Genomic DNA, 25,249 nt, shown 5'->3' with positions numbered 1-25,249 from the left:
CACCGGGCTACCACAGCTCAGATCTGAGGTGGCATCTGGAGGTGTGTAGCAGAGCGAGTGGGGCCTAAAGGTGCAGAGGCAGAGCCGCGGGGCACAGTGGGTAGGTCTGTGGCTACTGCCCCTGGTAGCTGTCACAGCCCTGCAGAGCTCAGGGATCCTGATTTCTGTCACCTTAAACTCAGTCAGGCCACAACACCCAGTGTGTAGGCTGGAGCACTGGCTCAACCCCGACCAGAGTAGCCAGCCATCGGGAGGGACTCAGTCCTCAGCACCCAGGGCGGGAGGCCTTGGATCTACACAGAAGCCATCCCTGCTGCCCTCACAATCTCCAACTAGAAAACCTGCTGGCCCGAGGCCGCCCATGCCACGCCCCCCCCCCCCCCCCCCCCCGCCCAGCCCTCAAGGCCCGGCGCAGAGCCCTTACGCTTTCATCGAACTTGGAATACTTGTCCCGTTCAGACAGGAACATCTCACTGGGTGGAATCTTCATCTTGGCCAGCCTTGCTGCCTGGAACACAAGAGGCACAGCAGCACGGCCGTGAGCGGCACGGGGGTGTCGGGGAGCCATCACCCCATGCCCACCCGCTCCCAAGGCCTCAGCGGGGCAGCTGCACCTGATGGACGAGGAGAGGAAGGAGGGAACACTGGCAGCCTGGGAGCAGGGTGGAGGACAGAGCAGAGCGATCTCCCCGTGGGTGGGCCCTGAGGGTGCCTCGCTAAGTGAGAGGGGCCCGGAGAGCCCCAGGCATGGCGTAAAGTGCACTTCCGCCAGAACAATCCCCCCCACCACAAAGGAATAGGTAACATGTGTTACTTCTTGTTCCTGCTTTCTCCTGGCGGCCTCCTCCTTCTTCCTCCTCTTCTCCTCTTCAACCTGGGAGAGCGGAGACGCGTGAGACCCTCCCTGCTGCCCGCCAGGCCCCCCTGCAGGGCCCGTCGGGGAGCCTGGTGGGCCCTGATCGTCAGCCCTGCCAGGCGCTCTCGCAGGGCGCGCGCAGAGCACTGTGGGCCTGCGGTGCTCCCAGCCGGCACCCTATGCCTGCGCTACCGCTTCCAGAGGGGCCCGGGAAGTACAGGTACCTCCTCCAGTGGGGCCTGCGTCCCCGAGGGAGCCCCATGCACCATACCCAGCAGTTATGACTATGTGTGTCATCCCGTCCCAGTCTTGCTAACACCACAAGTTCCAAGTGGAACTTGCAATCTCCCTGCCTCAGCCTCCTGAGTGCTGGCATTACAGGTACGCATGTTTGGGGCCTTGGTCTTTTTCCTAGTAGACACCCAAGTCCTTGAATGGAGAGATCCTCCCTGAGCACTAGGGTAGAGGCCGGGGCGAAGGTCTTGATATTGAGTGTGTGGGGTGGGGAGGGGCAGGCAGAAGGGGAGGGACAACAGGAAGTGCCCAGGCCGCATGGTGCGTAGGAAAGAGCCCAGTGGCCAACAGAGATTGCTAAGTGACTTGTTTCACTACAGCTAGGGGAAGAAGTTTTAGAAATAGGTCCCTCAGGAGACAACATATTCTCTGCTGGGCGTGGTGCTGAACACCTGTAATCCCAGCACTCAGGATGCGGGAGCAAGCGTGGGTTCCGAGGCGCCAAGCCGGAGGCCAGCCTGGCTCTGCGGCAACAGCTGGTCTCGATGAGCAAAGCAACGCAGCACACAGCCTCCTTTTTTGGTTACCAAATTGTCACACAGTTACCCACCTGCCTAACCTTCCTTTCTGACATCTATAATAAGGGCTGGGATTTTAAGAAAGGCATAAATAACAATGGCTAAAACTACAGAACATCCCAATGGTGTTTTCACAATTTTACTAACCCTTTTCTTTTCTTCCCTCTCTTTCAGTAAGGTGTCTCTGTCCACCAATTTCACCACCGTTGGCAGTCCTGAAAAGCAGTCCATCAGTGACGGGGGGGCTTGTGCACCCACCCCCGAGGCCCCCAGGCCCAGTCCTCCAGGCCGCCACCCAAGGTTCCCACAAATGCTGCCAGGAAAACTGGGGCCTGCCTTCTGGCTCGTGTGGGCAAAGCTGTGTCCAGTATGCGAACTGGCAAACGGCACCAGAATGAGAACTCCAACTCAGGGTGAAGCCGGGTAACAGTGGCTCATGCCTGTAATCCTAGCTACTCAGGAGGCCGAGATCTGAGGATCAGTTTGAAGCCAGCCAAGGCAGGAAAGTCCATGAGACTCTTATCTCTAATCACCACCCAAAAGCCGGGAGTGGAGCTGTGGCTCAAGTGGTAGAACACCTTGAACAAAAAAACTAAGGAACAGTGCCCAGACCCTGACACACACACACACACACACACACACACACACACACAGAGCTCAGGGCGAGGTAGGAGCTCAGGAGTGAGAGTAGTGGCCTTGTAAGCACAAGGCTCTAAGTCCCATTTCCAGCACTGCAGAAAAGCTAAACTAAAAAGCAAACCCTGTTACAGATAGCAGTGACGTATTCCCATTGTGTTGTGTAGTGGGAAGCCTTGCCTGTTAGAAGTCATTGAATTCAACATATCAGCTAAGGATTTACAAATAAACCATTTAGGTCAGCAGGGGTGGTGCATGCCTGTAATCCCAACTACCAGGGAGGTGGAGGCAGGGGGATGGATTAGTGGAGGCCAGCAGGCCAGCCCAACAAAGATAGCAGGAAGCTCCATCTCAACGAAAGACAGGAAAAAAAGGAAGAAGACCTGGGAACACGGCTTGAGCCCAGCACTTGCCTAGCAAGTGTAAGACCTGGGCTTCAGTGTCAGAAAGCAGGTGACAGTCACAGGACAGAGTCGTGTCCCTAACAGAGCACAAAAGGCAAGGCAGCCAGTGGCCAATGGAAAAATGGCCAAGAGACCCTGAGGTCCCAGGGAAAACAAGCAGGTCACCTAAAATGAGACAACCCCCCAGGCCACCTTCTGCAACTGCTGGGCCGGAGCCCCTGGTGCTGCAGGCTCTTGCGGGCGTAGGTCTCTTCCTCGCCCTTCCTGCCCCACATCTCGCCCCGCGTCTGGGCACGCCCTTACTCACCCTCGTGGTCTTCGAACCGCACCCCAAGCTCGGGCAGAATGTCGTCCCGTAGGGCATCGCTGAGCTGCAAAACCTCAGGGACTGTGGGCAAAGCGAAGGGTTAGGCCTGGGCCTTCTCCAGTCCGCCCAAGCCTGTAGCTGGAAGTGGAGCTGCGGCTCAAGCTTTAGGTGGAAAAGCTCAGGGACAGCACCCAGGCCCTGAGTTCAAGCCCCAGTAGTTGCAGAAATAAAAGAGCTTCAAATCCAACCACACAGAGGTGATGGCCCATTCCTATTCGTTAATTGTGGGTTGGGCCCAGGTCCCTCTCCATGGAGAAACTGAGGCAGCCTCAGAGCTAGGCCAGATGCCGCTCTCCTATACCCTTGTCCTCACTTTGACCCCAACTCTGAAGAACACTGGGCTTAGGTTCTGGATGGGCTCCAGGGTGTCTCCTGCCTCCTGCTCTGCCGTCTGGATCCCAGAATAGACTCAAGGCCGACTTCCATCCCTCCTTGTACCACTCAGGCCTCTTCAGCTTGCAGCTTCGCCCCAGGTATGCTCTGCGTGCCCTGGACACTGCCCGCCGGGACCCCCACAGGCCCCGCGCAGCTGCAGCTGGATGGGCTCCAGGCACCACTTGGCAGGTCACACTGGCCTTTCAGGGGGCAGCAGTGCCTCGACCCAGTGTCCCCACTCTCCCAGCAATGCCAACCAAGTGTGAAGTGCTGAGGGAACAAGCGGCTGGCCTAAGCCCAGCACCCTGTGCACAAGGCAGAGGTGCTCAGAGCAAGTGGCCACGGGACCACCTGCGGCTGCTTGCTGCCAGGCTTGGCCATAGCCAGGCGCCCGTCAGTGGTGCCTGTAACCGCCGCTGCGCGGGAGGCTGAGATCCGAGGAGCACGGGTCAAGGCCAGACAGCACGGGCAGAAAAGACCATGAGACTCTTATCTCCAATTAACCAGCAAAAAGGCAGACGTAGAGCCAGGACGCGAATGGTAGAGCATCTGCCTTGAGGGAAAAAGCTAAGGGACAAAACTCAGACCAAGTTCAAGTCCCAGGAAGCAGTACAAAACCAAACAACGAAATACACAGATCTGGCATTTTCCAGATCTAAACCACACAGATCTCAAAATGCCAGTGGGTGGAGGGTGGCTAAGCGAGGCCGGGAGGTTGCGGGTTTCTGCCTGCCTGACCCCAGGCCCGGCCCCACTGGTCTTTGTCAGTCTAACCTCTCATCCCAAGCATTTCTGGCTGAGCACTTCTGTGGTCACCTGACTGGGCTGGCGGGGCATCGAGGTCCAGCCGAGAAGGCTCTAAATAACCTGCAATGTTCCAGGCACCAGTAGCTCACTCCTGTAATCCTAGCTATTCAGGAGGCTTAGACTTGAGGCTCCTGGATCAAGGCCAGTCTAGACAGGAAAGTCCATGAGACTCTAATTCTACCAGAAAACAGGAAGTGGCGCTGTGGCTCAGAGTGGTAGTGCTCCAGCCTTTAGCCAAAGAGCTCAGTGATCACCCCAGGCTCAGAGTTCAAGACCCACGACAAAACAAATCAAACCAGCCCCAAATGTGCGTGTGACCTGAGCAGGGTACTCAGGCGGGCCTGGCACCGGGCCAGTCAAGCAGCGCGGTCTCACGGTCTCACCTTTCTTCTCCCTGGCAATCTTGCGCACACCTTCTCTGAATTCTGACAAGACCTGCAGGTAGGGCATGACTGTGGCCTCGAGCTGCAGGAAGAATGGGTTTGGGTCACAGGGGCAGACACTGTCTAAGTGAACGCCGAGCCATCCAGCGGACCACCACAGGGCGGGGGTGGCAGCTCAGAGCTGGCGGCCTCGCTCCCGACGCACAGTGCCCACGAGGTGTGCGAGTGACGTGAACTGGCGACATGGGACACCCACTGCTGACATGACACGCATCTCAGGTTAGCCCTCACATTTCCGCCTCCCAGGGAGCTTGGATGACAGGCGCGAGCCACCAGCAGCGGCTTGAGAGTTCTTTTCACAGAATGCACGGTGTACTCAAGCACCTTGGCGGAAGGACGGCCCCGCGGCGCTGGGGAGTCATTCTTCCCCCGAGCACAAGGTGAGGAGGGACACAGGTAAAGCCCCGAGGACGGGGGCACCTCCCTGCCAGCCCGACCGGCCAGGCTCACGCTGCGATGGGTGGGGTGATGGGTGCCACTGCCAGGCCAGCCTCACATCCTCCTACAGAACGCTGGAGCTTCACACAGGGCGAGCGGCGGGGCGCAGGGGGCTGGGCCTGGTGCCTAGCAGCCCCCCCCCCCGCCCCCGGCCCATGCCCACTGGCGGGTGCTTTAACAAGGCAGCATGCCTCCGGGGCTCACGGCCACTGCAGTGCTGATGGCTAAGTCCTTTACCCAAGTTCAAAGGCAGATGACTTTAAAACAGGCATGTTTGGTTTGAGTTTCTGATGAACCCATTACCTTAGTATGATTTGCCCAAGAGAAGGAGCCGTGTGGGATTTTCTTTCTGAAAAGAGCAGCAACATGCCTGGCATTGGTGGCTCACGCCTGTCACCCTCAAGAGGCTGAGAGCCGAGGATCAAAGTTTCATGTCCCCCAGGACAGGAAAGTCTGTGAGTCTCATCTCCAATCGACCGCCAAAAGCTGGACGATGGGGCTGGGGATATGGCCTAGTGGCAAGAGAGCTTGCCTCGTGTACATGAGGCCCTGGGTTCGAGTCCCCAGCACCACATATACAGAAAATGGCCAGAAGTGGCGCTGTGGCTCAAGTGGCAGAGTGCTAGCCTGGAGCGGGAAGAAGCCAGGGACAGTGCTCAGGCCCTGAGTCCAAAGACCAGGACTGGCCCCCCCCCCCCAAAAAAAAAAAAAAAAAAAGCTGGACAAGGCGGTGAGCTCACGTGGTAAAGGGCTAAGTCCTGAGTTCAAACCCCCAGTACCAGCACATGCACATGTGCATGTGCACACACGCGTGCACACACACACACCACACAACAGCAACATGTTCTACACGAGTGGCTCACACCTGTCACCCTACTCAAAAAGCTGAGATCTGAGGATTCTGGTTCAAAGCCAGCCTGTGCAGGAAAGTCTGTGAGACTCTTATCTCCAATGAATCAGGAAAAAAAAAAACAAAAAACAGTGAAGCTACGGCTCAACTGGCAGAGTGCTGGCAAAGGTGCTGAGAGAGAATGAAGTGCTGAGTTCAAGCCCCAAAGCAGGCAAAAATAAGACAGCAACGGATTCTGAAAAGCCAAGGCAGCTCACACTACGACAGGGCCCGCAGGTCTGGAAAGCACACCGGCCAGCTCTGGCATCTCGAAGCCTGGGGCCGGGCCCCTGCAGGGCTGCCCCGCCCGGGGCCATGTGTGCCCCCTCACCCCTCCCCCGGGCTCCCCGCACTGCTCAGCGGTGAGAGGCAGCCTTCAAGAAGGTTCTGCCTTGTGATGTTGTACTGACGGAGCTCTTGTTTCTATTAAAATAGCAGCTGTTGCGTTTAAATATTTATATTCCCCTTCTAGCCAAGTAGCGGAACGTTCCCCTGGGAAGGAGGGGGGACACAGAAGTCTTAGAGGAGCAGTCTTAGTCATCGTCCTCCTCCTCCTCCTCCTCCTCGTAGGGGAGCACCGCCGCTGACACGCGTGTTCCAGTCACTACACAAACCACACAGGTGAGGCCAACTGGGGACGAGCAGGGGCTGCTCTGGGTGGGTTTCCTCAAAGGCCCCAACCCACAGGCAGCACGGCTGCCTCCCGTCTGCCGGCCAGGGGCTCGGGCTGTGTGGCGGGCACTGGGGCTGTGGCTAAGCTGAGCATGGTCTGACATCGGTTTTTGTTTTTTGTTGTTACGGTTGCCTTTGTTTCCTGGGTCAGGGCTTGAACTCGTGGCCTCACACACTCACTTGGGCTTCTTCACTCAAGGCTAGGTAGTGCTCTACCATTTGAGCCACGCCTCTACTTTCAAATTTTTGGTGATTAATTGGCACTAAGAGTCTCACAGGCTTTTTTTGTTTAGGCTGGCTGAGAACCCCAGTCCTCAGATCTCAGCCTCCTGAGTAGTTAGGACGACAGGTGTGAGCCTGGTGGGCAGAGGCCAACAGTGGAGAACCTCCTCCTCCGTGCGGGCTTGTGGCCTGCGGTGGACACTGAGTGGACATCAGGTGGGGAGGGAGGCCCACGGGACACCTGCCCTGAATCCACTCGGCTGGTGTTCCTTCGTCCACGCAGCACGCGCGCAGCACTCGCGGTGTGATAGGAATCACAAACACCTACAGGCGGCTTGAAGCGCCCTGGAGGATGTGTGTGGGCCCTGCGTGTGAGTTCTGTGGCCTCGGCTGTCCTGAGGGGGTCTGGCTACCCCGTTCCCGCATACAGTCAGGGAAAGTGGGGCTGGAACCCACGGGGGAGAGCTCCTGGTGCTGCTTGGCTTGGCGCAGGGTGACTGACCTTGCTTAGTGCGGCCGGGCATGGTAGCATGGTGTCCCTGGGGGCCATGGCCACTCTGCCTGAGGAGGGCCTTCCAGTCCCACCTCTGTCTAGAGCCACCCGGGAAACGCGAGCAGAGGGTCCACCTGGAACCTCACGCCAGGCTGGGCCCACAGTGCTGGTGGAGGAAGGCGAGACCCCAGTGGTGACCAGAGGGACTGCCCGTCAAGAGGGGGGAAATGTAGCAAACCCCAGGCCCAGTGTGGAGGGGACCCTTTGGGCCCAGGAATGCTCTACTCACATTGACGCCGGTGCCAGGCTCGCCCACCGGGAAGCCCAGAGAGCTTCCCTCTTCAATGGCCCCAAAGATCTAAGGAGAGAACCAGACAGGACTGAACCGGTGAGGCGCCACCGCGGCCTGCAGCCTCTCCAGGGCCCTGCCGTCCGTGGGGGCAGTGGCAGCCCTTCCGGGGAAGTCTCCAGGACTGACCCATCCCACATGTCCTCATCCATCGGGGGGGAGTCACAGCTTGGATGCTCTCTGACCCTCTTCCGGCCTGAAGCCACTGGTAGCCAGCATGCAGGCAGAGGGCGGGGTGGGCGGGCGACCTGGGGGTCCCCTGGCCTCGCTGCACGGCCCCCTGGCGTGTGGTGCGGCCGAAGCCAAGGCCTTCCTGCTGGCTTTGCTCTCCAAACTCCAGGACGGGAGCAGAGAGAAACGAGGGCAAAGCAATGGCCCAACGCCTTGACTGAGGAAGGGCGAGCCGGCTCACCTTGAGCATGTGCGTGAGGTACAGGGCGATGTTCCCCAGCAGAGCCCGGTTGGGCCTCCTCCGTGCCGCCTTGCGAGCGGCCATGTAGAGGTTACACTGACTGACCAGGGCACGCATTTCTTCGAGCACAGTACGAGTGTCCACGTTGTCGCAGAGGGCTTCGTGAACTGCTGTCTTCTTGTCGTAGAAGCTGAGCCACGAGGAGGGGACAGGAGTGGTCAGACGTGACTCCACACTGCAGAGATTCCCCACCAACTTCCACAGCCCACAGGTGCTGAAAGTCCCGAGTGAGGCCGGCCGCAGTTCCCCGCCACCCGGGGCTCCTTGGCCGACACACGCACACACCGCAGACCCCGCACGAAGGCTGCCCCTTACCTCTTATTCAGCTCTGCCTCCTCCTCTTCCCACTTTTCAAAGTGGCCAGTGATATCGACCGGAGTGCGAAGCACATCTTTCACATTCAGGAAAAACTCCTGGAGACGGGGGAAAATCACTGATGAACATCTACGCAACCTTTCCATCTGGAAGTTTCTGACATCCTCCTAATGTAATTCTTATGTGTGTGCAAGTACCAGGACTTGAAATCAGGGGCTGGGTGTTCCTTCGAAGCATTTTCTTTTTTTGCCAGTCTTGGGCTTAAACCCAGGGCACAGTCCATGAGCAAGGAGAGCACTCTACCACTCGAGCCACAGCACCACTTCTGGCTTTTTGGAGGCAGAGTCTCAGACTTTTCTGTCCAGGCTGGCTTTGAACTGTGATCATCAGTCCCTGAGTAGCTGGTGATTACAGGCGTGAGCAACTGGCACCTGCTTTCCAGATTTTACTTTTTTTGGTCAGCTGTGGGGCTTGAACTCAGAGCCGGGGTGCTGTTCCTGAGCTTTCTTGCTCAAAGTTGGTGCTGTACCACTTTAAGCCACAGCACCACTTCTGGTTTTCTAGTGGTTAATTGGAGATAAGAGTCTCATGGACTTTCCTGTCCGGGCTGGCTTCGAACTGCAGTTTTCAGATCTCAGCCTCCTGAGTAGCTAGGGTTACAGGTGTGAGCCACTGACACCTGGCTTCAGATTCCACTTATGACAAGACTTGACAAACCAAAAACAACACAGGCACGCAGCGTAAGCTGGCCATTGTTGGGGCGAAGTATGTTCTGTTGGAGCCTGAAAGGCACTCAGTGGGCAGGAATCCCAGGTTAAAATTGTTGGGGTCAGCTGTGCCTTTAAGGGGCCACTGCTGACCTTGACCTGTCCCTCCCCTTCCTCCTCTGGCAGGAAGAGAAGGCCCTACTCCTGGGGCAGCACGTGTGTAATAGAGGACATCCCAGAAACCCAATCCTTGGGGGCTGGGCCTCCGCCCCCCCAAAGGAGGTCCCCTGACATCACTTGATGGACAGCCCTCTGTGATCAATCTGCAATCCCTCTCTTGTGATGCCCTCGGGGGTCTATCTGGGGGGCTCCTCATTTGAATAAACAGAAGCCCTAGAGGTTTTCTCCGCGATCTCACGCGCTCGTGTCTTCCTTGGGCTGGCGAGTATGGAGGTCTCGCACCCACACGCGACCCGAGGCTAAACCCGGGACCCCACTCCCGCGTCCATCACCCTACCGGCCGGAGGGGGCGTGAGAGAGTGGGTATGCATCCCCCGCCGAATAGATAGGTAAGCCCAGGACCCTTTCCCACGTGTTGGGGAGGGATAGAGCTAAGCCCGGCAAATGTAACAACCCCAACATTTTGGCGCCCAACGCAGTCCCACGTGTGAACTCGGCCTCCATCAACTCTGTAAACTCTCGGATGTTTCGGGAAGTGGCCCCAACCCACCTACTCCCCACCTGGGCCTGACAGGCATCTTCTTACACATCCCTGGGCCAGTCAGAAGAACAAGCAACCACAGAACCCACAGTCTTGGCAGGAGCAGAGAACTTACATTCAGGAACTTCTCATACTGGAGCGCAGACTCCATGGTATTGTTCGAATAATCCAGCGTGTCTTTCCACGCGTGCATGAGGAATGCCAGCCGCAACTGCCGTGCTGGGGATGGAACACACCAGGAGGCGCTGAGGCCCTGAGCGGGTGCCGCTCCCCCTCCCGCAGGCCTGCGCGCAGGGGTCCCGGGAGAAGGCCTGCTTACCCGAGTACTTCTTCAAGGCATCTTTAATGGTGATGAAGTTTTTTAGTGACTTGGACATCTTGCAGCCTGCGATTGTCAAGTGGCCAGTGTGCAGGAAGTACCTGACCCAGCAGTCGTTTTCAAAGTAGGCCTGCGTACAGAGAGACAGGAGGAAGGCTCGGCCGCAGGGCCAGGGGCCTCCTCGCCTGCCCGACGGTGCTGGACACTGGATGCAGTCGCCTCGCCCGTGTCATCTGGCACCGTCCACGTGGTGGCTGCCACCTCTCCTAGGGACCACGCCGGGTTACCTGCCAGCAGGTAACACAACGGGTTCGAATCTGAGCCTGCGTGTCAAGGCTAGGCTATGAGCATGGAACTCAGACTAGAGGCCCAGGGCCCAAACTACCCCTACACCGTGGAGAGGACACAGTGCTACTGAGAGAGCCCTCGTGGAGGCGGTGCCAGCAGCCAGCAGTAGGGACGCCATGCTGCCTATCTAGCAAGGCACCTGCTGCTTTGCCTACCTCCGACTGGGCCAGCTCGTTGTCGTGGTGAGGGAAGCGGAGGTCGAATCCCCCTCCGTGGATATCCATCGAGGCGCCCAGAAGCGTGCCCGCCATGGCAGAGCACTCGATGTGCCATCCCGGCCGGCCCTAGAGAGAGAAGGGGCCCTGCTGACTGGCTGAGCCCCTCCAGGCCCCGGCTCTTCACTGCAGCGGGCTTCTGGGGAAAGTTGAGGACTGGGGTGGGTCACCGCTTCCCTGCCTCTCGGGACCAGGCCTGGCGTTCTCCCCCCTCCCCACCACCCACTCACCTTCCCCCAGGGGCACGGCCAGGACGGCTCCCCGGGCTTGGAGGCCTTCCAGAGGGCGAAGTCGTTGGGAGAGCACTTCTCGCCCAGGCGGTCTGCAGAGATGCTCAGGTCCCCTGGGGACAGGGAAGGAAGCCAGTGGGGTTACTTGGTGGCCGGTAGGCACCTCGCTTCAGGGCCACTCGGGGTGCCGGTGGCTGATCCTGGTTGCTAGGTTACTCATCTGGTGCAAACAGTATCAAGTTGGCTACAGCAGGCGCGGGTGCTCACTGGCAGGCCCCGGGTTGGGGCCACACTCCTTCCGGCCCACCAGCCCAGGCTGCAGCCATGGCCCTCCATGCTGCTAAAGCAGACCACGTGCTCTGTACCAAAGCCCCACCACGTGCCATCCCACGGCTGGGGCACGGCTCGGGGCCCCTGGCTCACGCGGGGCCTGCACGGATGTCTGCTTTGGGGCTCTGAGAGGCACGCGGGCCACATCCTGAGGGATGGGAGCAAGCAGGGTGACCCCGCCCCTCCAGTCACTACAGGTGTGAGGAGGAGGAGAGGTGAGAAGGTGGAGCACAGGGGCAGGACCCTGCTGCAGGTGCAGGGCCAAGTGAACCCCGCAGTAGGGAAGGGCGGGGGAAGGTCCAGGGGACTGCCGTGCCGGGGGGTGGGAAGGGGCGGGGGACCGCCATGCTGGGGTGGTGGAAAGGTCCAGGGGGGCTGCTGTGCCTGGCCTATGGCGCTGCCCTGAGATGAAGTGCACAGGGTGTGGGTGGCTAGAGTCCCAGAGACGGCACCTTGGCCCCATGGAGACCACAGCCAGGGACCCCAAGGACCTACAAGTCAGCCAGCTCCACGCTGAGGGGGTCAGCTTGTTGGGTGAGGAGCTAGAGAGAAGGCTTCGCCCTGGTACCCCAAGCCTAGACGCCAAGGGTGGGGCACTGTCCCTGGCTTTGTTGTCCAACACTAGCACTCCTCTTGAGCCACAACACCACTTCTGGCTTTTTCTATATATGTGGTGCTGAGGAACTGAACCCAGGGCCTCATGGATAGGAGGCGAGCACTCTACCACTAGGCCACATTCCCAGCCCTACTGTGAACATTTTGAAACAAGGGTTTGCTATTTATTGATGATCCCTTCGATACAAATTAGACATGCAGGAGAGACTGCTGGGTTCTCTCCCTGACCCCGATTCTCCACCCCAACCAGCTACCTCCCAGTTAGACCCCACACAGCACAGGGGAGCTCCAGGGTCCCCCTAAGCCACCCGTGATTTCTCAGGAAACATACACCTAGGCTTTTAACTTATTATGAACAGTCACCCCTGAATATCTGCCTGCATTTGATGACTTTTTTCTTCTTGCAGTTTTAACCCAGGGCCTTGCCCACCACAGGCAAGTTCTCCAGCCCTTGAGCCACACCCCCAACTCTTTTTGCTTTAATTTTCTTTCTCGATTTTTTTTTTATCCCCTAGTTTAAGTGCTGGGGCTTAAATTCTAGGCCAGGGCAATAGCTCTTTAGCCTTTTTTTTTTTTTTTTTGCCAGTCCTGGGGCTTGAACTCAGGGCCTAGGCGCTGTCCCTGGCTTTTGTGCTCAAGGCTAGCACTCTACCACTTGAGCCACAGCGCCAGCTCTGGCCTTTTCTGTTTATGTGGTGCTAAGAAGTCGAACCCAGTGCTTCCTGTATGCTAGGCAAGCACTCTACCACTAAGCCACATTCCCAGCCCTCTCCTTAGCTTTTTGTTCGAGGCTGGTGCTTTTGGCTTTTTACTGAGCAATTTCACAGTTTTGTCTGCCAACTTGGCTTTGAACTGCAGTCCTCACATCTCAGCCTCCTGAGCAGCAAGGATTATAGGCGTGAGCCACCGGTGCCCAGCTATCCATTGTCTTGTATGAAAAACTCCTAGGCATTCCTCAGTGGACCCCAGAGCTGGACAGCAATGCCCACAGTGACCATGGTTCAGGCAGGGGACAGGGGAACAGCAAGCTTGCTTGCAGCCTTACCTTCCCCTTCCTGAAGAGCTCTCTGGTCCCCAACGGCTTCAGGCACCAGCTTGCCATAGGAGTGCTTCTCGCTGGACGCGAACTTGACGGTGTCAAAGTAGACAGACCCATTTGAGACATACCTGGGAAACCAAAGGGGATGAGATTCGAACGTGGAGACTCCTCATGTCTGCAAGGGGGAGTCACGGGCCGGGGCCCCCGGAACGGAGGGCGTTCCCACACCGTTCAGGGTGCGGGCCGCGCAGGGACAAGGCAGTCCGCCCTGGAGGCAGGCGCCCCATGGGGACCCTGCCAGCCTCCTGTGGCCCAGTGACGGCAAGGCCTGTGGGGTCTGTCCTCCGCGCTGAGTGGGTGCCCCACCTCTGGTGGCCCTGTCATGGCTTCCCAGAGCCCTTCGCTGACCCTGTCTCTGCCACTGCCCAGCGGAAGGGCGGTGCTGCTGTAGGCCGGCCTTGTCCAAGTTGTGCAGCTCGCCCAAGGCCAGCCCAGGGCTCCCCAAGGTGGCCCTGCGGGAACAGCAGGTGCCTGGGGCCTCCCGGATGCCTGGGCTTCGGTGCGCCTCCATCTCTGGGCCCTTAAGACACTCTAACTGCAGAGACGCGCGGGACGTTTCCAGCAGCTGGCCCAGGAGCCAGAGCTGAGTCTCACGCACCAAAACCACAGCCAAGCAACAGGGTGCGTGGGGGGAGGGGAGTGAACAGGTGCGAGTATATGGATGGGTGCTAAGGCTTGAACTCAGGACTTGAATATTGTTCCTGAGCCTTTTAACTCAAAGCTGGCATCCTATCACTTGAGCCAAGGCTCTACTTCTTGCCTTGGGGGATTAGCTGGGGAAAAAAATCCTCTGTCCCAGCTGGCTTTGAACTGTGGTCCTCAAATGTTAATGTGTTAAGAGTGTGTTAAGAAAGAAAAGCCCAGGCCCAGATGGATTCACCAACGAATTCTACAAAACCTTTAGTGAGGAGCTAATACCAATACTCCTCAAACTCTTCCATGAAATAGAAACAGAGGGAGAAATCCCAAACTCATTCTACGAAGCTAATATCATACTCATTCCCAAACCAGGCAAAGACCCAACAAAAAAAGAGAACTACAGACCAATATCACTAATGAACACAGACACAAAGCTCCTCAATAAAATATTAGCTAACAGGATCCAGAAACTGATCAAGAAAATCATACATCATGACCAAGTAGGCTTCATCCCACAGTCACAAGGATGGTTCAACATCCTTAAATCAATCAATGTAATTCACCACATCAACAGAACTAAAATCAAGAATCACATTGTAATCTCAGTCGATGCCCCAAAAGCCTTTGACAAAATACAACATCCATACTTATTAAAAGCTCTGTAGCAAACAGGAATAGATGGAACATTCCTCAAAACAATAAAAGCCATATACAACAGACCAAGTGCTAACATTGTATTCAATGGGGAGAAACTAAAATCATTCCCCCTAAACTCAGGAACAAGACAAGGATACCTACTCTCCCCACTTCTTTTCAACATAGTGCTGAAATCCCTAGCCATAGCAATAAGGCAAGAGGAGGACATCAAAGGGATCCACATCGGCAAGGAAGAAATCAAGTTATCCCTATTCGCAGACGACATGATCTTATATCTGAAGGACCCAAAAAACTCAGTCCCCAAACTCCTACACCTAATAAACCAATTTGGCAAAGTAGCAGGATACAAAATCAATCCACAAAACTCAGCAGCTTTTCTGTACACCAGCAACAGACAAACAGAAAAGGAAATTATGGAAACAATTCCATTTACAGTAGCCAAAAAAAGAATAAAGTACCTAGGGATCAACTTAACCAAGGACGTGACGGACCTATTTAATGAAAACTATAAAGATCTAATAAGGGAAATCAAAGAAGACACAAGGAGATGGAAAGACCTCCCATGCTCATGGGTAGGCAGAATCAATATAATGAAAATGGCCATATTGCCCAAATTGTTATACAAATTCAATGCAATCCCCATCAAGATTCCAGCTACATTCTTCACTGAAATAGAGAAAGCAACCCATAAATTCATATGGAACAGCAAAAAACCTAGAATAGCCAATGCAATTCTAGGCAAAAAAAAGCAGTGCAGGAGGTATCACCATACCAGACTTCAAGCTCTACTACAAGGCCATCATAACAAAAACAGCATGGTGTTGGTATAAAAACAGATCGGAAGACCAGTGGATTAGAATTGAAGACCCAGAAATAAAACCGCACTCTTACAGCCAGCTGATATTCGACAAAGGAGCTAAAGACATACAATGGAATAAACATAGCCTCTTCAACTACTGGTGCTGGGAAAACTGGGCAGCCATATGCAGAAAACTCAAAGTAGACCCAAGCCTATCACCATGCACCAAGATCAACTCAAAATGGATCAAGGACCTCAACATCAGACCTGAATCCTTGAAACTACTGAAGGGCAGAGTAGGAAAGATGCTAGAACTTATAGGCACAGGAAGGAACTTCCTGAATAGAGTCCCAGGGGCACAACAAATACGGGAAAGACTTGACAAATGGGACTACTACAAATTAAAAAGTTTCTGCACAGCTAAGGTCATAGCCACCAAAACAGAAAGACAGCCAACCATATGGGAAAGGATATTTACCAGCACAGCAACAGACAAAGGCCTGATATCTGTCATCTACAGAGAACTCAAAAAACTAAGCCCCTCCAAGCCCAATAAACCTATTAGGAAATGGGCAAAGGAGCTAAAGAGAGACTTCACAAGATATAAAAATGGCAAAGAAACATATGAGGAAATGTTCAATGTTCCTGGTAGTAAAGGAAATGCAAATAAAAACAACCCTGAGATACCACCTCACCCCAGTTAGAATGGCCTATACTCTGAACTCAGGCAACAACAAATGCTGGAGGGGGTGCGGGGAGAGAGGAACCCTTCTCCATTGTTGGTGGGAGTGCAAATTAGTACAACCACTTTGGAGAACACTATGGAGGTTTCTCAAAAAGCTCAATATAGACCTACCCTATGACCCGGCCATACCACTCCTAGGCATCTATCCTAAACAGCAAACTCCAAGATATCAAAAAGACATTTGTACTTCCATGTTTATCGCGGCACAATTCACAATAGCCAAAATATGGAAACAACCCAGATGCCCCTCCACAGACGAATGGATCAAAAAAATATGGTACTTATACACAATGGAATACTACATAGCGATTAGGAATCGTGAAATATTGTTATTCGCAGGGAAATGGTCAGAACTCGAACAAATAATGTTGAGCGAGACAAGCCTAGAACACAGAAAACCAAGGGGCATGATCTCCCTGATATATGACTGTTAACAAAGGGAGACGGAGAGACAGTAGAGACCAAGTCTGTGAAACCAAAAACTGCTTGTCAAATAGTATTCCCCACAGGATTGGGGCAGCGACCCAACAGTATGTAACTAAAACCAAACAATTACTCAACATATAAAGGTCAAAAATTGACCTCTCAGGGGAATACAATAGCTCAAAAGCTATGTATGTACGTTCATATAAGACTATTGTCGATATACTGTCTAATATTGACATTACATTTAAAGCCCTAGGTGAACTTTCTTGGGCGTGGCCACATGGATACTGTATATGTTCTTGATACATTGTATATTGTATATGTCTACCTGACCTAGAGAAGGGATAGGAAAACAGGGCGTAAGATATCACAAGAAATGTACACACTGCCCTACTATGTAACTGTACCCTTTTTGCACCTTGTCAAAAAATTTGTGTTCAATTAATAAATAAATTAAATTTAATTTAATTTAAAAAAAAGAGTATGTTAAGGTCACAAGTGTACGCCACCTGCCCCCAGCAGGACTAGAAGCCAGTGCAGAGCATAGCCCTGTGCACAGGTGCCGCTGCCTGGCCCGTAGGAAGCTCGGAGCACAAGCTCTCCTGCTTTCCGGACCTGGACTTGGAGTGGGAGAGCAGTGCCCCTCAGAAGGCCATGAAGCCTCGCTCTTACCCATAACCGTTGTCTACAATCTTCTGGACGAAGTTCACAATCTCGGGCACGTACTCACTGACTCGGGTCAAGACGTCTGGAGGGAGAACCTGGGGGTGACAGGGGGGTCTGAGCCATTTCCCTTCCGAGCGCTGTGGCGTCTGATGAACGCACGCCATGAAAACGTCATCAACAGGTCAAACAAGAAGCCGGATGGTTCCAGAACAGGCAACTGCTGTGGATCCAGACCCTGCAGGCCAACCGGTCCTGATCACTGGTTCAGCCACAGGGACCATGGGGTCATCCGTGTCCCCGCCCTGCTAGCTGTCTGAGACCGCGGGCCCATGTCTTGGTCCCTGGGTGGAATGTGGAGGACACGGCCCGGCGCAGGGCCACTTTCTCATCGGAGGTCTCCAGGGGCTGCCTGAAGGTGCCTGCAGGTCGGAGAGGAGTCTCAGGCCTTCTCTGTCCTCCCTACCAGGGGGAAGGGGAGGCATGCACGACGACCATACCAGGTCTTGTCTTGCCTCACAAGAGTCCTCCATCCTGCTTGGTGCATATATACATATACATATACATATATATATTAGTTTTCCAGACAGGTTGCACCATACAGCTCAGACTGACCTTGAACTTGGGGCCTTGCTATCTCTGCCACCTTTGTGCTGAATTACAAGTATGCACCACCACACTCAGCTTCCACTGAATTTCCGATTTTGTTTTTTCTGAACATGTATATGTGCCAGGCACGGGGACGACAGACGTGAACATTCTTGGCTCAAGTTTAATGTTCACTTAGCTGCTTGGCTGAGTGGCAAAATGAGTATGTTGGGGCACAGAGTGTCCTGGCTATACCTGACAGGAATCGGAGACTGGGGGCCTCAGGGCTTGGTGGGGACAAAGCAAGGAGAGGCACTTACGTTCAGGGCCTCCATGTCTTTGTGGAACTCCCCTTCCCAGAACTTGGGCAGCTTGGAGAAAATAGAATTGTCAGTCACCGAACTGCCGTCTGTAGAGTCCAGCCAGTCTGAAAGCAAATCCTTTGCCTCTTCCAGCAACACCTAGGGAATGAGAAAGAGGCCACATACAGACTGGGCCTAGGCGTCACCAAGATGCTTGGTACTCATGACACTTGCCCTGAACTGAAGGACGTGTCACGTGACCCACGGAGACATCGCCTCCCACCACGGGGTGAATGTTCCCAGTGCAGTCACCCCAGGTGGGAGACTAGCCTTGCCTTCCTCCTAGAGGAGCCTACTGGCTTGATTTTGTTTCTGTACTAGTAATGAGGCTGGAACTCAGGACTAGGGCCCTCTCCCTTAGCTTTTTTTTTACTCAGGAGGCTAAGATCTGAGGATCACAGTTCAGAGCTAGCCAGGGCAGAAAAGTCCATAAATCTCTTAAGCTCACTTAACCATCAAAAAAAAAAAAAAAGAGGTGGAAGGGCTGAGAATGTGGCTTAGTGGTAGAGTGCTTGCCTAGCATGCATGAAGGCCTGGGTTCGATTCCTCAGCATCACATAAACAGAAAAAGCCAAAATTGGCGCTGTGGCTCAAGAGGCAGAGTGCTAGCCTTGAGCACAAAGAAGCCAGGGCCTGATTTCCAAGCCCTCAGGATTGGCCAAAAACAAAACAAAACAAAACAAAGAACTGGAAGTAGAGCTGTGGCTCAAGTGGTAGAACACCAGCCTTCAGCAAAAAAGCTACAGGGCAGTGTCCAGGGCCTGAGTTCAGTCCCCAGGACTGGCATAAAAAGAACAAACACAAAAGGAGTTAAAACAGTCAGCCTGAAGACCATGCCCCAGGACCTGTCTCCACAAAGCTCAGACACAAGCTCAACCAAGCACGCCTCTGTGTGGGGACACAAGAGGAAAATCTCAGAAGAAAAGGTGAGCAGAGGGTGGGGGCGGCAGGCGGAGGCCAGGGGCCAGGGTGACAGAGGGGACACGGCCAGCGGGGCGGCAGCGCCGAGGGGGTCTCTGGATAACGGTGTCTATTCTTCTCGCAGCAGTTCCGTCCTTCTTTCCTGTGGAGTTTGTGGGTGACCAGCAGGGGGCGCTGGCAGAATGAACAGAGGCCCTCCTGTGCCTTCAAGGTGCCAGGGAAGGCATAGGAAAGACAGAGCTGGGCACAACCTCTCCGGTGCCGGGAATGTGGCCTAGTGGTAGAGTGCTCGCCTCGTATACATGAAGCCCTGGGGTCGATTCCTCAGCACCACATACACAGAAAAAGCTGGAAGTGGCGCTGTGGCTCAAGTGGACAGTGCTCAGGCCCTGAGTCCAAGCCCCAGGACTGGCAAAAATAAAAACAAAACACAACAACAAAAAACAAACAAACAAAAGAAAGAGACCTCCCTGCCCCCGCCCCCGCCCCTCAGGAACCCATGGCTTCTTCTCACTTCCACACTGAGCCCTGGCGCAGGGGGTCTGCGGGGGATTCACAAGGTCCCTGAGTCCCTCTCCAGTGGCACTGGGAAGCTGACCACAGGCCCAGGGTGCCGGCTGTCCAGGTGGGGCGCTCACCTGGGCGCGGCTGTCCAGCTCCTCGGGGGCCAGGCTGGAGTGCACGGCTTGCCTGAGCGGCTCCGTGGCCAGGGTCACGGCCTGCCGGATGCGCTCCAGCATCTGCCTCTTGTCCGGATCTGTGGTTTCGCTCAGCTTCACTGAGAACGGCTGTAAGGGAGGACGTCAATGCGGTGACACACCGCGCAGCCGACCAAAGGGAGAACAGACGAGTTTCCGCCTCCCCGGGACGTGCCACCCAGGCTCTGCTCCTAGCAGCTGGCAGCGGTCAGGAGACCTCTGGCTCCCAGCCCAGGGAAGCCTGACGCGTCCCTTCTCCCGTGAGGCCGGGCAGGGCACTTACTGCTCAGTCCCTCGGCTTCCCTCACACAGGCATGAGAGGAGAACTTCTAGACTGTTCTCAGAATTAATGAAGGTGGTACACTCAGTGAGTCCTGAGAAGCCAGGCAGCTGCCTCCACCTCAGAGGTACCCAGCCGGTTAGTGCCCAGGTGAGCAAGCTCTAGATTCATGCCTCTCTCCTTCCAGAGGTGAACTGCCACACACATCCCAGTAATTATGACTGTAACCACTAAGGATAACCTGCATTATTAAAAAGAATACAATGACTGCCTAGTCATGCTACGAAAAGACAACTGTTTTTTGATGATAACCCTTACTGTAAGTGAAAATGTTAAATCAGATTCCTTAGTGCTTTGGAAACCTTCTGGGATGGTGAAGGCAATAGAATTTTAGGACCGGTGTAGCACCTGCGTCTCGGCTGAGCATGGCCTTCTGGAGGCCTGCACAAGCCGCGCTAGCGGCATCGGGATGGATTGGAGTTTCCAGAAGCGTCAGGAATGCCACCTGCTCCACACCACGTCCCCGTACACCTGCCCTGGTGACTTTCTCATAGGCCAGGGCCAGAGCCACGCCCGCTGAGACTAGGAGAGCCCTGACACAGCCTGCTCAAAGCCTGCGTTTGTAAATACCCACCAACACAAGCACCTCTGGGGAGGCGGAGGAGAGAGCGAGGCAGGCAGAGAGGGAGGAAGGAGAGAGGGAGGCAGGCAGAGAGGGAGGAAGGAGAGAGGGAGGCAGGCAGAGAGGGAGGAAGGAGAGAGGAAGGGAGGGGGAGGGAGGCCGCTGCAGCCCACCTCCATGGCGCTGTGAACATCCTCCAGCAGCTGGGCAGGCACGGGCTTCTGCTCCCGGTAGCGCTCGAACAGGTAGTTCTGCCGGGCCCTCCTGATGATCTGCAGAGGCAGAGACGCTGCTCCAGCCATGCCCGCATGGAAGCACTCTCGGCACTGTGTCGCCCGGGAACCCACACTGCCTGCTTTCTGCCACCTGCCAAGTGGGACTGAGGTCTGGGGCTCGGGACAGGCTCTGGAGAGGCGCTGTGCAGCGAGCCGCCCTTCAGAGTGCCAGGGCCCCGGCCCCTGAGTGTGCAGGCTCCTGAGTGACGGACACAAGCTGAGCAGCTCTCCTCCCGCACCTCAGATGAGGCAGTCAGAGAGAAGCCGGCTCAGGCCATCCTACTTAATTACCCACAAAGCCTTCATTTCATGTCCACCAATACCTATTATTTTTTGTTTGTTTGTCTGTTTTTGGTTGGTTGTGGGGCTTGAGCTCAGGGCCTGGGCGCTGTCCCTGAGCTCTTTGCTCAAGACTAGCGCTCTACCACACTGAGCCACAGATGCAGCACTTCTGGTTTTCTGGGGATTAACTGGAGGTAAGAGTTTCACAGACTTTGCTGCTTGGGCTGGCTCTGAGCTGCGATCCTCAGACCTCAGCCTCCTGAGTAGCTAGGATGACAGGTCTGAGCCACTGTGCCTAGGTTATTATTCTTATTTTTTAATTTTTATTTGTATGTGGTGCCAGTACTAGGGCTTGAACTAAGGGTCTTGGCACTGTCCTTTTGCTTTTCCACTCAAGGCTTGTGTTCTACCACTTGAGCCAAATTCTACTTCCACCTTTTGCTTGTTAATTGTAGGTGAGAGTCTCATGGACTTTGCTGCCCAGGCTGACTGTGAACTGCGATCGTCATATCTCAGTCTCCTGAGTAACGGGTGCCATGAGGATGTGGGGCCCCCCCCTTACCTTATCGTCAATGTCTGTGATGTTCATGCAGTAAAAGACATCATAATGGAAGTAGTCCTTCAACACTCTTCTCAAGATATCGAAAGAGATGTAGGACCTAGAGCAGAAGGAAACATGCATTGCCAGCTGCACGCTGCCCACAAGAGGCACCCACAGGCTGAGCACCCCAAACCAGGAAGAGCCCACAAGCAGAAAACACAAAACGTGGCTGCATGCACAAAATTGTTAAAAATACTGTCTAAACTGTCTTCAGGGCTGGGGATATGGCCTAGTGGCAAGAGAGCTTGCCTTGTATACATGAGGCCCTGGGTTCGATTCCCCAGCACCACATATACAGAAAATGGCCAGAAGGGGCGCTGTGGCTCAAGTGGCAGAGTGCTAGCCTTGAGCAAAAGGAAGCCAGGGACAGTGCTCAGGCCCTGAGTCCAAGGCCCAGGACTGGCCAAAAATAAATTAAATAAATAAAATTAAAAAATAAAAAAAAATAAAAATAAAAAATAAACTGTCTTCATGGTGTGTGTATTCAGAGTTGAGAAGACAAATGAGTTTTGTGCTTAGACGGGTCCCATCCCTTGAGCCATCTTATTAGGCAAATGCAAATACCCCAAATTGAAGAAATCTGCAGCACCTCTACCCCAAGCATACCTGACCGGGAAAACTCAACCTGTATGAGTGAAAGGAGTGTGTGTGTATGTGTGTGTCAGTACTAGAGCTTGAACTCAAGGCCTGAGCACTGTCATAAAGTTTTTTCGCTCAAGGCTAGTGCTCTACCACTTGAGCCACGGTTCCATTTCTAGTATTTTTCTTTTCCTGGTTTTGTGTCATTTGAACTTGGTACCTGACACTTTACTCATTGGCTCATTACTGAGCCAGGCCTCCCACCCCCATTTCCAGCTTTTTGGTGGCTAACTGAAGATAGAGTCTTAGGGACTTTCCTGCCGAGGCTGGCTGCGATTACAGGTGTGGGTCACCAATGCTCAGCTTGACTGAAGGCCGCTGCTCTATAATGGCTATCCACTGGGGCACAGACGACCCGGGCTGGGGTCTGAGTGTCACAGGTGAGCGTGAGGGGGCACAGATGACCTGCACACCTGGTGTGGCAGATGACAACTCCAAAGCTGGAAGGGGATGATGAGGAGCCCCATGGTAAGTACAAGCCTGGCCCTGGTCCCCGGGGACGGCTGTGGCCACAGGAGTCTCGGCATCTTCCCACAGTGAGTGCGTGGTAGCAGACCCACCTGGCGTGTCCCATGTGCGATGCGTCATACACGGTTGGTCCACAGCAGTACCACGTCACCTTCTTCCCAGCTTGAGGTATAAACACATCCTTGTTTGAAACAAAATGGTGTCAGGAGAAACTCAAGCAACTGCACAGGGGCACCAGAAGGGGCACAAACATCACGTGGGCTCATCTTCATACACAGATCCAACAAGGACCTTTGTTTTTTTTTTTGTGTGTGTGTGTGTGTGCATGCGCATGCACGTGTGTGTGCTGGTACTGTGGTTTGAACTTAGTGCTTCAGTGCTGTCCTTCAGCTTTTTTCACTCAAAGCTCACACTCTTCCACTACCACTTGACCAACAGCTTCACATCTGGCTTTTTGCTGGTTAACCTGAGATAAGAGTTTCACAGCCTGTCCTGCCCAGGTTGACTTTTTTCTTTTTTGTCAGTTGTGGGGCTAGAACTCAGGACCCAGGTACTTTCCCTGAGCTTTTTTGCTCAAGGCTAGTGTGCTCTACCACTTGAGCCACAGCTCCACTTACAGCTTTTTGGTAGTTAAATGGCAATACGAGTCTTATAGACTTTTCTGCCTGGGCTAGCTTTCAACCACAACCCTCAGATCTCAGCCCCCTCAGGAGCTAGGATTACAGGCGTGAGCCCCAGAACGCAGCACTCTGAAGCCTGCTGGGTTCCCACACTCCTGGCAGGCTCTGGCCTTGGCTGATGTGCTTGGCTTGCCAGGCCTGTTGTAAGCACACATGCTCCTGAAAGCCTGCCAGCGCTTGGCATGGTGGAGAATGACCTCAAGCACTCCTGGCACTGCCAGAATACCAGCAGGCGACCCATGCCAGAAGCTGGCAGGCTGCCGCCCAGAGGTGTCACAGGGCACTGCTCTGCTTCCACGCCGCAGAGGCCTCAGTGTATGAAGTAATCAAAGGATCCTGAACCCGACTGAAGCACTGAAGCCCACGGAGTGAACAGATGACAGCGGCCTGTGAGGACACCGGGCGTCTCACCCTTCCCCGTGCTGTCTGACCTCACCTTGTTCCGGGTGAGGCTGTTGTACAGGCGAAGCTTGCACGGCTCAGTCCCAGCCGGAGGGGCCCACTGAGGCTGCGCACGCCAGCCTTTGCCTGGAAGCGAAAGAGCAGACTGTCACACAGCACTTGGAACCTCACAGGTCACCATCGCATCGCGAGACCTCGTGTTGCCAACAGAACTGTGCTTTACAATGAAGCCCACATTGAGGAAGGGTCTCTCTTGCTTTGTTCACACACACCCTCAGGGGACCGTGTTCCAATGAGCTGAACTGCCAGCATAAGCAGAGACGCCCAGGAGACGCCCAACACGGCCCACTGCCTCACAAGTGCGTGCTCTGCTTGCCATGCACGCGCTGTCCGGAGCCGCATGTCGGGATCCATGCCCGCGCTGTCCGGAGCCATGCTGGATGGCCTGGCATGATAACTGCGGCACGGGCTGTGCTCTTGGCACTGTGGCCACCCCTTCCCAGGAACCCCCTGGCGGGGGACAATCCGTGGGGGCTTTGTGGGACACAGGCCCCTCTAAGCATCTAGAGGCTACACAGAGCCAGGGATGGGGCATCGACAGCTGTGGCTCATGGCCAGCGCAGGCTGGTGAGAATGGCGTCTGGCCCCTCCTCATCTCTGTCCCCAGAGGCAGGTGGCAGCTGCCAGGGCTGGCACCACAGCTGCAGCTGAGCACACTCTGACCTCTGGGTGCCACTCTGTGACCTGACTCCAGTCCCCACCGGCCCAGGCAAGCCCTACAGTCCCTGCTCTCCTGCTTGTTCACGCCATGTCCCGGCTCAGCACTCACTGGCTGGTGTCCTGAGCCTCTAAGCAGAACTGGCCATCCTCAGCCTGCCTGAGGTCTCAGGAGACTCTCATGATGGTGACTGTCTCTGGAGCTAAGAGAAACCACGAGGGGGATTTTTTCTCTGTATGTGCTGGCACTGGGGATTGAACTCAGGTCACAAGTGCTATCCCTTTGCTTTCTTTACTCAAGGTTAGTGCTCTACCACTTGAGCCACACCTCTACTCCAGACCTTTCTGCAGGCTCACTGGAGATACAGAGCCTCACACTTTGCTGCCCATGTTGGTTTTGAACCTCAATCCTCCATCTCAGCCTCCTGAGTAGCTAGGATTACAGGTGTGAGCCACCAGTGCCTGGCAGCCTACAAGGTTTAATTCTTTACATCTCACACACTCAATCCTGTGAAGATAACCAGAGCACTCTGGTGATTTCCTGCTCTGCCGGAGTGCCCACCTTGCACCTCGGCCCCGCCAGGGCCAGGCCCTGTACTTCAGCTCCACACCCAGCTCTCGTGGCTCACAGCAGACTCTAACACGCCTCAG

General features: G+C 54.9%; 1 protein-coding gene across 2 annotated transcripts in view; it reads right to left on the bottom strand.

The window, feature by feature from the left end:
- The window catches only part of Cars1 (cysteinyl-tRNA synthetase 1), a 36,802-nt gene that overhangs the window by 714 nt on the left and 10,839 nt on the right, over nucleotides 1-25,249 (bottom strand). For both annotated transcript variants that reach the window (XM_048361027.1, XM_048361025.1), the window contains 20 exons: nucleotides 23,916-24,007; nucleotides 22,892-22,980; nucleotides 21,654-21,750; nucleotides 20,708-20,806; nucleotides 19,573-19,722; nucleotides 17,972-18,112; nucleotides 17,073-17,161; nucleotides 13,081-13,202; nucleotides 11,091-11,203; nucleotides 10,801-10,929; nucleotides 10,298-10,427; nucleotides 10,094-10,197; nucleotides 8,551-8,648; nucleotides 8,176-8,365; nucleotides 7,704-7,772; nucleotides 4,641-4,722; nucleotides 3,016-3,096; nucleotides 1,816-1,883; nucleotides 815-874; nucleotides 425-508 (listed from right to left, as the gene is read on the bottom strand). In XM_048361027.1, coding sequence (XP_048216984.1) covers nucleotides 425-508; nucleotides 815-874; nucleotides 1,816-1,883; nucleotides 3,016-3,096; nucleotides 4,641-4,722; nucleotides 7,704-7,772; nucleotides 8,176-8,365; nucleotides 8,551-8,648; nucleotides 10,094-10,197; nucleotides 10,298-10,427; nucleotides 10,801-10,929; nucleotides 11,091-11,203; nucleotides 13,081-13,202; nucleotides 17,073-17,161; nucleotides 17,972-18,112; nucleotides 19,573-19,722; nucleotides 20,708-20,806; nucleotides 21,654-21,750; nucleotides 22,892-22,980; nucleotides 23,916-24,007 — 2,087 coding nt within the window. The remainder of the gene's footprint in view (nucleotides 1-424; nucleotides 509-814; nucleotides 875-1,815; nucleotides 1,884-3,015; nucleotides 3,097-4,640; nucleotides 4,723-7,703; nucleotides 7,773-8,175; nucleotides 8,366-8,550; nucleotides 8,649-10,093; nucleotides 10,198-10,297; nucleotides 10,428-10,800; nucleotides 10,930-11,090; nucleotides 11,204-13,080; nucleotides 13,203-17,072; nucleotides 17,162-17,971; nucleotides 18,113-19,572; nucleotides 19,723-20,707; nucleotides 20,807-21,653; nucleotides 21,751-22,891; nucleotides 22,981-23,915; nucleotides 24,008-25,249) is intronic.

Source organism: Perognathus longimembris, chromosome 13 (assembly GCF_023159225.1).
Source record: "Perognathus longimembris pacificus isolate PPM17 chromosome 13, ASM2315922v1, whole genome shotgun sequence".
Taxonomy (NCBI): Eukaryota; Metazoa; Chordata; class Mammalia; order Rodentia; family Heteromyidae; genus Perognathus; species Perognathus longimembris.
This window is presented reverse-complemented; position numbering and strand designations above follow the sequence as displayed.